Source organism: Mobula hypostoma, chromosome 26, assembly GCF_963921235.1.
Source record: "Mobula hypostoma chromosome 26, sMobHyp1.1, whole genome shotgun sequence".
NCBI classification, from domain to species: Eukaryota; Metazoa; Chordata; class Chondrichthyes; order Myliobatiformes; family Myliobatidae; genus Mobula; species Mobula hypostoma.
In genome coordinates, this window is record NC_086122.1 from 4011260 (window position 1) to 4025513 (window position 14254).

At 46.1% G+C, this 14254-nt stretch overlaps 1 protein-coding gene across 1 annotated transcript in view; it reads left to right on the top strand.

Moving 5' to 3' along the window:
- Positions 1 to 14254, top strand: part of col16a1 (collagen, type XVI, alpha 1) — a 414952-nt gene that overhangs the window by 97374 nt on the left and 303324 nt on the right. Inside the window, exon 15 of the mRNA XM_063033604.1 lies at positions 12977 to 13039. Within this exon, the coding sequence (XP_062889674.1) occupies positions 12977 to 13039 (63 nt within the window). The remainder of the gene's footprint in view (positions 1 to 12976; positions 13040 to 14254) is intronic.

Here is a 14254-nt window from a genome sequence, read left to right on the forward strand (position 1 = left end):
TGAGAGCCACCGCCTCCACAAATGCTGCTGCTCTGAGAGCGTCGTACTTAGTGGCTAGCCGTATTGCTAAGGCCAAGAAGCCTTTCACTGTTGGTGAAGAATTGATTCTGCCTGCTGCCAAGGACATGTGCCGTGAACTGTTGGGAGAAGCTGCAGCTAACAAGATGGCACAGGTTTCTCTTTCAGCTACCACAGTTTCAAGGAGAATCGATGACATAGCGGTGGACATCGACGCACAGCTGTTGGAACGGCTTAACGAGTCTGGTTTCACTACCCGAGTCAAAGAGGTTGCTTCTGAATGCCAGTCTACACACTGTGTCACACACAGGGAAATGCTGGCTAACCGAAAAATGTCACCTGATCTTAACAGCGTATTGAGTGACATTGTTGAAGTTAGAAATCACAAGCTCTTTAGTCATGTCTGTTTGAGCAGCTTTGCGAGGAAATGGATGCAGAGTACAAACGCCTTCTCTTACACACCGAAGTCAGGTAGCTATCAAGGGGGAGAGCCCTGGCCAGGGTTTTTGAGTTAAGAGAGCAGCTGCAGAGATTTCTTTCAGGAAAAAGGTCACCGCTGGCAGCACACCTCAGTGAAGAGGAGTGAATAGCAAAACTCGCTTATCTGTGTGACATCTTCAACCTGCTCAATGAACTGAATTTGTCACTTCAGGGGAGAATGACAACTGTCTGCAAGTTGGCAGATAAAGTGTCTGCTTTCACAGCCAATCTGGAACTGTGGGGATGGTGAGTGGACAGGGGCATATTTGACATGTTCCCAACATTAGCTGGGAATTTGGGAGAGACTGGTGGTGTGTGAACATCTTATTTTCACTGTCGACAGAATTCGAGCGTTACTTCCCAACCGCAAATGACCTAAGACGTGCAAAGGAATGGGTCCGTGACCCATTTGTGAATGTCCCCGGTGAATCATCCATGTCAGTGCAGGAAGAAGATCAACTCCTCGAGCTTGCAAATGACGGTGGGCTGAAAAGTATGTTTGATATAACATCTCTACTGGCATTCTAGATCAAACTCAAGGCTGAATATCCTGAGATAGCCACGAAAGCACTGAAAACTTTGCTTCCATTTCCAACAACATATCTCTGTGAAGCGGAGTTTTCTGCAATGACTGCAACGAAAACTAAATTGCGGAATAGACTAGACATAAGGAACCCCCTTATGACTTATCACTATATTCATGCGAGGGAAATACGCGCTGTGTGTTTAACATTAAATTCATTAGATAAACCATTCTAGAAGCAAAATTGAGAGTATTAGCCACTGATAAATGACTTATAGTTGACTTACCACATATACAGGTGTCCCCCCCTTTTCAAAAGTTCGCTTTACTAAACCTCACTGTTACGAAAGACCTACATTAGTACCCTGTTTTCGCTTTCAGAAGGCGTTTTCACTGTTATGAAAAAAAAGCAGCGCGCGAAAAAAACAGCACACGATAAAAGGCAGCGCGCGCCCCGAGCAGCCGCTCTGCCCCGGATTCGGAACGGCATTGCTGAAACACGTTGCATTGAGCAGCCGTTAGCAAGATGAGTACTAAGGTGTCAGAAAAGCCTGAAAGAGCTCGTAAGGGTGTTACACTTAGTGTAAAACTGGACATAATTAAGCGTTTTGATCGTGGTGAACGAAGTAAGGACAACGCGAGTTTGGCTTGTGGAAGCTGACGAACATGATGTTGAAGAGGTTTTGGCATCCCATGACCAAGAACTGAAGATGAAGAGCTGATGCAATTGGAAGAAAAAAGGATAACAATCGAAATCGAATGAGTAATGATAAAGTACGACTTTAATTTTGAAAGGGTACGTCAGTTTAGGAGATATTTGCAGGATGGTTTGAGTGCTTACAAAGAACTGTGTGATAGAAAAATGCGCGAGGCTCAGCAGTCAAGCAAGCCTTCCACATCAGCCACAGCAGATGACGAACCTCGACCTTCGACATCGAGATGGGCAGAAATAGAAGAAGATGACCTGCCTGCTCTAATGGAGACAGACGATAATGAGATGTCACCCCAGTGTCCCACCACCCCAACCCCCAGGCCACGGACAGATACCGATTCACGGAGAATGCAGCGGTAGCCGGGAGACACACAGCACATCTTTAAGAAAAAAGCCAAAATGAACATGCTAATTAATTAGGTGCCGCCGACACGTAATTGTCGGCCCAGATCAGAGGCGACGCAATCGGAAATCGGCACTGATCTGGGCCGACAATTATGTGTCGGGCGGCACCTAATTAATTAGCTTGTTTATTTTGGCTTTTTTCTTAAAGATGTGCTGTGTGCCTCCAGGCTACTGCTGCATTCCTGCATGCTTCGCAGCAATGTATCGCTCAGCGGCCTGGAGGGTGGGGGCCACTGCACCACCCAACCTGCGACGACTCAGTCTAATACACCTTCATCAGCGTGCTCGGCAAGCTATCTTCCCGATTCCCGTAAGTGATACTACACTGTACATACCTTATTTCTACTTTATATTGGCTGTGTATTTTTATGTGTTATTTGGTATGATTTGGCAGCTTCATAGCTTAAAGGTTACCAGAGAGAGTGTTCTTGCCAACAGCGCTTGCGTGAGATTATCTGCTGACGGCGCTTGCGTGAGATTTTCACTACGGAGAACAGTTCAGTAATGATTGTGGAAAAGTATTTCTACTTTATATAGGCTGTATATTTATCATAACATTCCTGCATTTACTATATGTTACTGTTATTTTAGGTTTTATGTGTTATTTGGCATGATTTGGTAGGTTATTTTTGGGTCTCCGAACGCTCACAAAGTTTTCCCATATAAATAAATGGTAATTGCTTCTTCGCTTTACAACATTTGGGCTTACGAACCGTTTCATAGGAACGCTCTACCTTCGGATGTCGGGGGAAACCTGTATTTCGGTCGTGATTAACAGCACCCCCCTCCGCCCATCAGCCAGTCCGCAAGAATATTGTCAATACAAAACCGGTCCGCGTACAAAAAAACGGTTGGGGACACCTGGACTGCAAGATTTCTAGCGGACCTTCGGTTTCCTGTTTTCAGTATGGACCTGATAATGAGAGCCCAAAGTCTAGATAAACTCCTGGCTTACTGACTGATTGGCCTCTTGCTCGCATGGCCGTCAAAGTGGGGTGGAGGCCTGGACTGTGGAGATGCATTGTCACACAGGCACATTGCTGGACTTAGACTGTGGAGCTTGGAGTGGAGGCCTGACCTCCTAAACCCTAACCTAACCTCTAATTCCCCACTCTGTCTCAAAAACCATCCCTACAAACTCAAAGAAAACAATGGAGCCCAAGCCATCATCTCTTTAGACACAGCTGGGCCCCAACTTAGGAAACAAATCTGAATGCTTGTGTAGCACTCCTGAGAGGATTTAAATGAATTTCTTATCCTGCCTTGGTCAGAGATGACTTTAAGAGGATCTGCTATTGGCAGTGTGAACTAGACCATAGAGCATCTGCAGAAGGTCCAGGAAGGGCAGTTATTAGACACAGTGAATGTCAGTGCCACGTCTCTCACAAACATGTTGATGATGGGCCGGGGAATAAGGAAGGGATAGGGAGTGTTTGGTGTCACCAGCTGGAGTAGTTAGCTTCCTGATAAACTGATTTGCATGTATGGTGCAATTCATGTTTAAGTAGCCATTTCTGCCTTATGGATATTAGAAACCTAGGAAACCTACAGCATAAATACAGGCCCTTCGGCCTACAAAGTTGTGTCAAACATGTTCCTACCTTAGAAATTACTAGGGTTACCCATAGCCCTCTATTTTTCGAAGCTCCATGTACCTATCCAAAAGTCTCTTAAAGATCCTATTGTATCCGCCTCCACCACCGTCGCCGGCAGCCCATTCCACACACTCACCACTATCTGTGTAAAAAACTTACCCTGACATCTCCTCTGTACCTACTCCCCAGCACCTTAAACCTGTGTCCTCTTGTGGCAACCACTTCAGTCCTGGGAACAAGCCTCTGACTGTCCATACAATCAATGCCTCTCATCATCTTATACACCTCTATCAAGTCACCTCTCATCCTCCGTCGCTCCAACTTCACTCAACCTATTCTCATAAGGCATGTTCCCCAATCCAGGCAACATCCTTGTTAATCTCCTCTGCACCCTTTCTATGGTTTGCGCATCCTTCCTGTAGTGAGGTGACCAGAACTGAGCACAGTACTCCAAGTGGGGTCTGACCAGGGTCCTATATAGCTGCAACATTACCTCTCGGCTCCTAAATTCAATTCCACGATTGATGAAGGCCAATACACCATATGCCTTCTTAATCACAGAGTCAACCTGCACAGCTGCTTTGAGCATCCTATGGACTCGGACCCCAAGATCCCTCTGATCCTCCACACTGCCAAGAGTCTTACCATTAATACTATATTCTGCAATCATATTTAACCTACCAAAATGAACCACTTAACACTAAGAAACCATAGAAACCATAGAAAAACTACAGCACAGAAACAGGCCTTTTCGCCCTTCTTGGCTGTGCCAAACCATTTTCTGCCTAGTCCCACTGACCTGCACGCAGACCATATCCCTCCATACACCTCCCATCCATGTATCTGTCCAATTTATTCTTAAATGTTAAAAAAGAACCCGCATTTACCACCTCGTCTGGCAGTTCATACTCCCACCACTCTCTGTGTGAAGAAGCCCCCCCTAATGTTCCCTTTAGACTTTTTCCCCCTCACCCTTAACCCATGTCCTCTGGTTTTTTTCTCCTCTTGCCTCAGTGGAAAAAGCCTGCTTGCATTCACTCTATCTATACCCATCATAATTTTATATACCTCTATCAAATCTCCCCTCATTCTTCTATGCTCCAGGGAATAAAGTCCTAACCTATTCAACCTTTCTCTGTAACTGAGATTCTCAAGTCCCGGCAACATCCTTGTAAACCTTCTCTGCACTCTTTCAACCTTATTTATATCCTTCCTGTAATTTGGTGACCAAAACTGACCACAATACTCCAAATTCGGCCTCATCAATGCTTTATACAACTTCATCATAACATTCCAGCTCTTATACTCAATACTTTGATTAATAAAGGCCAATGTACCAAAAGCTCTCTTTACAACCCTATCTACCTGTGACGCCACTTTTAGGGAATTTTGTATCTGTATTCCCAGATCCCTTTGTTCTACTGCACTCCTCAGTGCCTTACCATTAACCCTGTATGTTCTACCTTGGTTTGTCCTTCCAATGTGCAATACCTCACATTTGTCTGTGTTAAACTCCATCTGCCATTTTTCCAGCTGGTCCAAGTCCCTCTGCAGGCTCTGAAAACCTTCCTCACTGTCTACTGCACCTCCAATCTTTGTATCATCAGCAAATTTGCTGATCCAATTTACCACATTATCATCCAGATCATTGATATAGATGACAAATAACAATGGACCCAGCACTGATCCCTGTGGCACACCACTAGTCACAGGCCTCCACTCGGAGAAGCAATTCTCTACTACCAATCTTTGGCTTCTTCCATTGAGCCAATGTGTAATCCAATTTACCACCTCTCCATGTATACTGTTACGTAACTGGCAACAATGAATATTAATCGAGACAGATTTTATAAAAACAACCGAACATTTATTAAACACGTATAAACGATAAGGAGAAAAAACAAAGGAAAACTTTGACCGGAGGTTAAACAGGTAAGCAGCCGTTCATCAACTCCACTCAGCTCTGGCTCTTAAAGAGTTAAATGCGGAAACAGTTCTTAAAGCAATACAGTCAGATATAGTTCTTAAAGCGATAACTTTGAAAGTCCAACAGTTTTACACATTCAATTGGGAGAGACTTCTCTGGAGAACGATTTCTTCACCGACGCACCTTTACTGCCGCTTCTGTTCACAGGATTCCCGATGCCGAAAATAAACAGTTTAAATCAACTGACCTTAAATTCTTTTTAGAGAAAAGAGAGCCTTTTTGCACTTTTACAAGAGTTATCTCAATGCAGCTTCTCTTCAACGAAGACGCAATAAGGTCGATCCTTTATTAAACTGCCAAACGATGCCGACTTCTCTCGATCCTTCACTTCGATGAATTCTTCACTCTCCCTTCAAAACTGTCGGAATTGAGTAGATTGGCACTTCCAGCCACAAATTTCCAGTTCAATAATACAAATCTTGTAAGAGAACGCACCTTCCATTTTAAAAATGAAACTGCGTCACAAAAACAAACACTCAACAGAAACGGAGGCACAACACCTGGAAAGTTACAAACTCAGAATCCCACTGTGTCACCTGAGTCGACCCTTATATAGTCACGCGCCCCCCCCCCCCCCGGCACATGTCATCATGTGACCTAACAACGGGGGAAAATCACATCAGGTGACCTCCAAAAGACCATTACAGCATTCTCACAAAAAAACCCAGATCTTCTTGAGCATGTAACAATACCTAGCGACTGAATTTTCCTAACTAACCTCCCATGCGGGACCTTGTCAAAGGCCTTACTGAAGTCCATGTAGACAATATCCACTGCCTTCCCTTCATCCACTTTCCTGGTAACCTCCTCGAAAAACTCCAGTAGATTGGTCAAACATGACCTACCACGCACAAAGCCATGTTGACTCTCCCTAATAAGTCCCTGTCTATCCAAATACTTGTAGATTCTGTCTCTTAGTACTCCCTCCAATAACTTAGCTACTACCGATGTTAAACTTACCGGCCTATAATTTCCTGGGTTAATAACTTATAACTTAAATAATAACTTATCTGGGTTGAACTCCATCTGCTACTTCTCAGCCCAGTTTTGCATCCTATCACTGTCCCGCTGTAACCTCTGACAGCCCTCCATACGATTAACAAAACCCCCAACCTTTGTGTCACCAGCAAACTTACTAACCCATCCCTCCACTTCCTCATCCAGGTCATTTATAAAAATCACGAAGAGTAAGGGTCCCAGAACAGATCCTTGAGGCACACCGCTGGTCACTGACCTCCATGCAGAATATGACCTGTCTACAACCACTCTTTGCCTTCTGTTGACAAGCCAGTTCTGGATCCACAAAGCAATGTCCTCTTGGATCCCATGCCTCCTTACTTTCTCAATAAGCTTTGCATGGGGTACCTTATCAAATGCCTTGCTGAAATCCATGTACACTACATCTACTGCTCTTCCTTCATCAATGTGTCCAGTCACATCCTCAAAAAATTTAATCAGGCTTGTAAGGCACGACCTGCCTTTCACAAAGCCATGCTGGCTATCCCTAATCATATTATACATCTCCAAATGTGCATAAATCCTGCCTCTCCGGATCTTCTGCATCAACTTACCAACCACTGAAGTAAGACTCACTGGTCTATAATTTCCTGGGCTATCTCTACTCCCTTTCTTAAATAAGGGAACAACATCCACAACCCTCCATTCCTCCGGAACCTCTCCCGTCCCCATTGATGATGCAAAGATCATCGCCAGAGGCTCAGCAATCTCTTCCCTCACCTCCCACAGTAGCCTGGGGTACATCTCATCCGGTCCCGGTGACTTATCCAACTTGATGCTTTCCAAAAGCTCCAGCACATCCTCTTTCTTAATATCTACATGTTCAAGCTTTTCAGTCTGCTACAAGTCATCACTACAATCACCAAGATCCTTTTCCATAGTGACGTATTCATTAAGTACCTCTGCATTTCCTCCGGTTCCATACACACTTTCCACTGTCACACTTGATAGGTCCTATTCTTTCACATCTTATCCTCTTGCTTTTCACATAATTGTAGAATGCCTTCGTGTTTTCCTTAATCCTGCCCACCAAGACCTTCTCATGGCCCCTTCTGGCTCTCCTAATTTCCTTCTTAAGCTCTTTCCTGTTAGCCTTATAATCTCCTAGATCTCTAACATTACCCAGCTCTCTGAACCTTTCGTAAGCTTTTCTTTTCTTCTTGACTAAATTTACTACACCTTTGTACACCACGGTTCCTGTACCCTACCACAGCTTCCCTGTCTCATTGGAACGTACCTATGCAGAACTCCACACAAATGTCCCCTGAAAATTTGCCACATATCTTCTGTATATTTCCCTGAGAACATCTGTTCCCAATTTAAGCTTCCAAGGTCCTGCCTGATAGCCTCATAAATCCCCTTACTCCAATTAAACAGTTTTCTAACTTGTCTGTTTGGATCTGTCTCCAATGCTGTTGTAAAGGAGATAGAATTATAACGATAAGCATATAACAATTACAGCACGGAAACAGGCCATCTCGGCCCTTCTAGTCCATGCCGAACTCTTCCTCTCACCTAGTCCCACCAACCTGCACTCAGCCCATAACCCGCCATTCCTTTCCTGTCCATATTGCTGTCCAATTTAACTTTAAACGACAACATCGAACCTGCCTCAACCACTTCTGCTGGAAGTTCGTTCCACACAGCTACCACTCTCTGAGTAAAGAAGTTCCCCCTCATGTTACCCCTAAACTTTTGCCCCCTAACTCTCAGCTCATGTCCTCTTATTTGAATCTCCCCCACTCTCAATGGAAAAAGCCTATCCACGTCTACTCTATCTATCTGCCTCGTAATTTTAAATACCTCTATCAAGTCCCCCCTCAACCTTCTACGTTCCAAAGAATAAAGACCCAACTTGTTCAACCTCTCTCTGTAACTTAGGTGATGAAACCCAGGTAACATTCTAGTAAATCTTCTCTGTACTTTCTCTATTTTGTTAACTAATTATGATGATTATAATCAATTATGATTAATTATGATCACTATCTCCAAAATGCTCTCCCACTGAGAGATCTGACACCTGACCAGGTTCATTTCTCAATACCAAACCAAGTACAGTCTCTCCGCTTGGAGGCTTATCTGCATATTCTGTTAAGAAACCTTCCTGAATGCACCTAACAAACTCCACCCCATCTGAACCCCTTGCTCTAGGGAGATGCTAGTGGATATTTGGGAAATTAAAATCTCCCACCACGACAACTCTCTTATTAATATACCTTTCTAGGATCTTTTTCCCAATCTGCTCCTCTATATCCCTGTTACTATTGGGCGGCTTATAAAAAACACCCAGTAGTGGTATCGACCCTGTCCTGTTCCTAATCTCCACCCATAGAGACTCCGTAGACAACCCCTCCATGACATCCACCTTTTCTGCAGCTGTGACACTATCTCTGATCAACAGTGCCATGCCCCCACCTCTTTTCCCTCCCTCCCTGTCCTTTCTGAAACATTTAAAAACCCAGCACTTGAAGTAACCATTCCTGTCTTTGAGCCATCCAAGTCTCTGTAATGGCAACAACATCATAGCTCCAAGTACTGATCCACGCTCTAACTGATCTGCTTTGTTCATAATATGCCTTGCATTAACATAGTCACATCTCAAACCATCGGTCTGAGTGCATCCCTTCTCTGTCACCTGCCTATCCTTCCTCAAACACTGTCTCTAAGCTTTCTCTATTTGTGAGCCAACCGCCTCTTCCTCAGTCTATTCAGTTCGGTTCCCACCCCCCAACAATTCTAGTTTAAACTCTCCCAGCAGCCTTAGCAAACCTCTCCGCCAGGGTATTGGTCCCCCTGGGATTCAAATGCAACCCGTCCTTTTTTTATCGGTCACACATGCCCCAAAAGAGGTCCCAGTGATCCAGAAATCTGAATCCCTTCCCCCTGCTCCAATCCCTCAGCCACGCATTTATCCTCCATCTCATTCTATTCTTCATTCACTGTCACATGGCACAGGAAGTAATCCTGAGATTACTACCTTTGCGGTCCTTCCTTCCTAACTCCCTGTCGTCTTTTTTCAGGACCTCTTCCCTTTTCCTATCCATGTTATTGGTACCAATATGTACCACGACCTCTGGCTGTTCTCCCTCCCACTGCAGGATATTGTGGACGCGATCTGAAACATCTCAGACCTTGGCGCCTGGGAGGCAAACTACCATCCGAGTTTCTTTTCCGCATCCACAGAATCACCTGTCTGACCCCCTAACTATAGAGTCTCCTATCACTACTGCCTTTTTCTTCCTTTCCCTACCCTTCTGAGCTACAGGGCCGGACTCTGTGCCAGAGGCACGACCACTGTTGTTTCCCCCGGTCGGCTGTCCCCCCAACAGTACTCAAACAAGAGTACTTATTGAACAGGAGTACATATTGATTGAACTACATTGATGACAGGGCAGTTTACGCATCGAATGGCTGCTGGATGTATCAGGCACCATACATACAGAATGTCTTCTAATCCCATGCATCAAATGCCCTCCCATGTTTGCACTATGAGGCTTGGCAGGCTCTTGGATTCCTGTTGATGCACATTGACCAGTTTTGTCAGAGTGTGAACTCAACCCTCATGGGGTTCAGTGTGCTGCAAGCAGTTAATCAATTTTTCCAACCTGCTTGGAGTATTTTGTTAACTAACTCGCTCTCGGTTCTGTCAAAACTGAATTTTTAGAGTGCAGATGGTCACTGTATTGAAGATTTAAATAGGAGGGATGTTGGTGTCGGGATCTAGCATCCAAAGCAAATGCAGTGTTGGTCAGTGAGGGTGCAGAACCAGGAGTGTGAAGTCTTCTCTGCTGAAGGGCAGACAGCAATGAAGGTGGCTGTGGTGCCTAAGTTTGAGAGGGAGAACAGTTATACAGTCAAAGCTATAACTCAGGCACACCTGTCAATAATAACAGTCAGTCCATAAAAGGTGGCTGTTCTTTAAGGCCATGTGCTGGTGAAGTAGTTGTGAAGTTGAATGCTCTGGTGATTTTTCTGCACTCCCGCGCACACAAAATGCTGGAGGAACTCAGCCAGTCAGGCACACTTATGGAAAAGAGTAAACAGTCAACATCTCATGTTTGCCTGCACTGTCTGTTCACCCTGTGGACAGGCATTCTGCTGTGCTGAGCTTCTCAGCTCGGCACCAAGACCGGGAACACCCACACTTCATGGGCTCAACAGGCTGGAGCCTGTTAACTGCAGCAGGATGTGGGTCATAAACTTGCATAATTCATCTACTAATGAGGGTACACTGTGTAGTACAACATGGATCTGTGTGCTGACAGCACTGTCAAATCAAACAACCGAAGCCAGCGCCTGGGAATGCAGGTAAAGGCAAGTGTTATGCCCAGGGGCTGTTTAAAGACAGAAGAGTTTCCTGCACTTTGTCTGTGTGTGTTTTTGACCCAATAATCCACAATAGGACTCAGCGCTGTCATGGGCAGAGGAAAACTAAAGTCAGTTAACATTGGTCTAACAGAGGTCCTCTCCTCTATCAGTTACTGCCTTCTCCATTCCTGGTCTTGACCTTTTCGCTGGGCAGCTTCCCCTTGGTGGTAGCTGACCTGGCCCAGGGTTTGCTCACACTGTGCGCTGCGGAGGGAGTGTGGCACTGTCAGAGGTGCCATCCTGCTGAGGTGCGCTGCGGAGGGAGAGCTGATGCTTCATCAGCCTGGCATTGACCCATCTGTTTGGTGGGTGTATGAGCAGTGACAGGTCAAAATCATCGATGAGCTGGGTACGTTGAGGCGCTGGGTACGTTGATGAGCTGGGTACATCGATGATCTGGGTACATCGAGGTACTGGGCACGTTGAACTGGGTACATCGATGATCTGGGTACATTGAGGCACTGGGCACGTTGAACTGGGTACATCGATGATCTGGGTACATTGAGGCACTGGGCACGTTGAACTGGGTACATCGATGATCTGGGTACGTCGATGAGCTGGGTACATCGAGGCACTGGGCACGTCGATGAGCTGGGTACATCGATGAGCTGGGTACATCGAGGTGCTGGGTACGTCGATGAGCTGGGTACGTCGATGAGCTGGGTATGTCGATGAGCTGGGTACATCGAGGCACTGGGTACATCGATGAGCTGGGTACATCGAGGCACTGGGCACGTTGAACTGGGTACATCGATGATCTGGGTACATTGAGGCACTGGGCACGTTGAACTGGGTACATCGATGATCTGGGTACGTCGATGAGCTGGGTACATCGAGGCACTGGGCACGTCGATGAGCTGGGTACATCGAGGTGCTGGGTACATCGATGAGCTGGGTACGTCGATGAGCTGGGTATGTCGATGAGCTGGGTACATCGAGGCACTGGGTACATCGATGAGCTGGGTACATCGAGGTGCTGGGTACATCGAGGCACTGGATATGTCAATGAGCTGGGTACATCGAGGTGCTGGGTACGTCGAGCCGCTGGGTACATCGATGAGCTGGGTATGTCGAGCTGGGTACATCGAGGCACTGGGTATGTCGATGAGCTGGGTATGTCGATGAGCTGGGTATATCGAGGCGCTGGGTACGTCGATGAGCTGGGTATGTCGATGAGCTGGGTACATCGAGGCGCTAGGTACGTCAATGAGCTGGGTACATCGAGGCACTGGGTACGTCGATGAGCTGGGTACGTCGAGGCGCTGGGTACGTCGAGCTGGGTATGTCAATGAGCTGGGTACATCGAGGCGCTAGGTACATCAATGAGCTGGGTACATCGAGGCGCTGGGTACGTCGATGAGCTGGGTACATCGAGGCACTGGGTATGTCGATGAGCTGGGTACATCGAGATGCTGGGTACGTCGATGAGCTGGGTATGTCGATGAGCTGGGTACATCGAGATGCTGGGTACGTCGATGAGCTGGGTATGTCGATGAGCTGGGTACGTCGAGGAGATGGAATGTGTGGCAGCACTAGTGGGTGTCCCCCAGCCCATCCTTAGTTAATACAAACAATGCATTTCACTGTGTGTTTCGATGTACGTATGAGAAATAATCTGCATCTGAGTCAACACAGGTTGTCCTCACTCACTGATGGGTGAGTCCTTTGCCTGAGGTGTGGCTGCAGGCTGGGTAACTGGGGGCTGTGCCTGCTGTCTCCAGTTACTTAATTCACGCAGATACTGGTTGCAGAGCTAACAGTTCTCACCACTTCTCCCTTCCTGACTGTGTGTGGGAACTGAAGCCAGTTTTGAGTTGTAGGGCCAGTATTTAATTGTGACTAATTGGAGCATATTCTGTTTGTCTCCGAAGGCCGAGAAGGGTCAGAAAGGTGAGCCAGGATTCCCAGGACTGACTGGCCTCCCTGGCAGAGATGTGAGTATCCCAGTCAAATTTTGTTCTGTTAGAGAATTCTACATTCTCAACTAAACATGAGGAGGGATATATTGAAGTGAGGGCAGGCTTATTGGTCAGATAGGCAAATTGGAATGGGGCTGTGGAGTGGGAGAGGTGGTGGGGTTTGGAGAGAGGGGGAAGATCATGAACATGGGGATGGCCTCTGGGCTACAGACTGGGTACACTTGGCACACCTTGCCCCTGTGCCACAGTAAGCTAAATTGGAGGAGAGTTCTGTACCCGTGACGCTGGAAACCATATTGTAGACTGTTTGGTGTCTCTGCATACACCCGCTGAACATGACATATTCAGAACCTGTACACAGATCCCACAGTGATTGGCTGCACATATTTAGTCAGAGAGCCATATGGCACAGAAACAGGCCCTGTGGCCCATCAAGTCCATGCTGACCTCAAACTACCACTTACCCAGACTAGGTCCATAACTTCTGTGCCTTGCCTAATCAACTTCCCAAAATGCATCATCTCACACTTGTCGGGGTTAGATTCCTTCTCCAAGTTTTACACAACATTTCACTTGAGCACTTTTGTTCAGTGTTTGATAATTCAATCGCAGATGTGGTTTGTGCTGAGGAATCCAGGCATGGTTACAGTGTTTGCTGACACGAGTGTGGATCAGCCTGAATTCTTAAGTTATGGTTCCATTTGTTCTGATGACAGTGTATTCAACAATTCGAAATGAGTAGTTTGATTGTTGGGGCATTGACAATGCTAGGAAAGTAATATTTATTGTCTACCATCCTTGGCTGTCCAAGGAACACTGAGAGTCAATCTCATGGTCATGGACTGGAGTCATCTATTCCGCAGAATGGATGAGCGCAGTGGCTCCTTACCAGAAGAACTGTTATAACCTCAATGACACTTTTAACTCAGTGGAAAAGCCAGTCAGCAAGTTGTTCTATTACAAAATTCAGCCTCATTATTCGTGTTGGGTGGATTTTGTGCTCATTGGTCCAGAAATAGGGTTCCATTTACATGTGTGCAATGTTCTCCCTCACACTCCAGTCCAACATGTGGTGCACATATGTGTCTGCACATGTCCAAGCATGGAGCGTAGAATGGGTACAAGACCCTTCATGTCCTAAGCAAGTCACTGCCTGGTTATTGATGGTGTTAAAAACTGACTGGAATTGGAATTGGAATTGGTTTATTATTGTCAAATATAGCAAGGTCC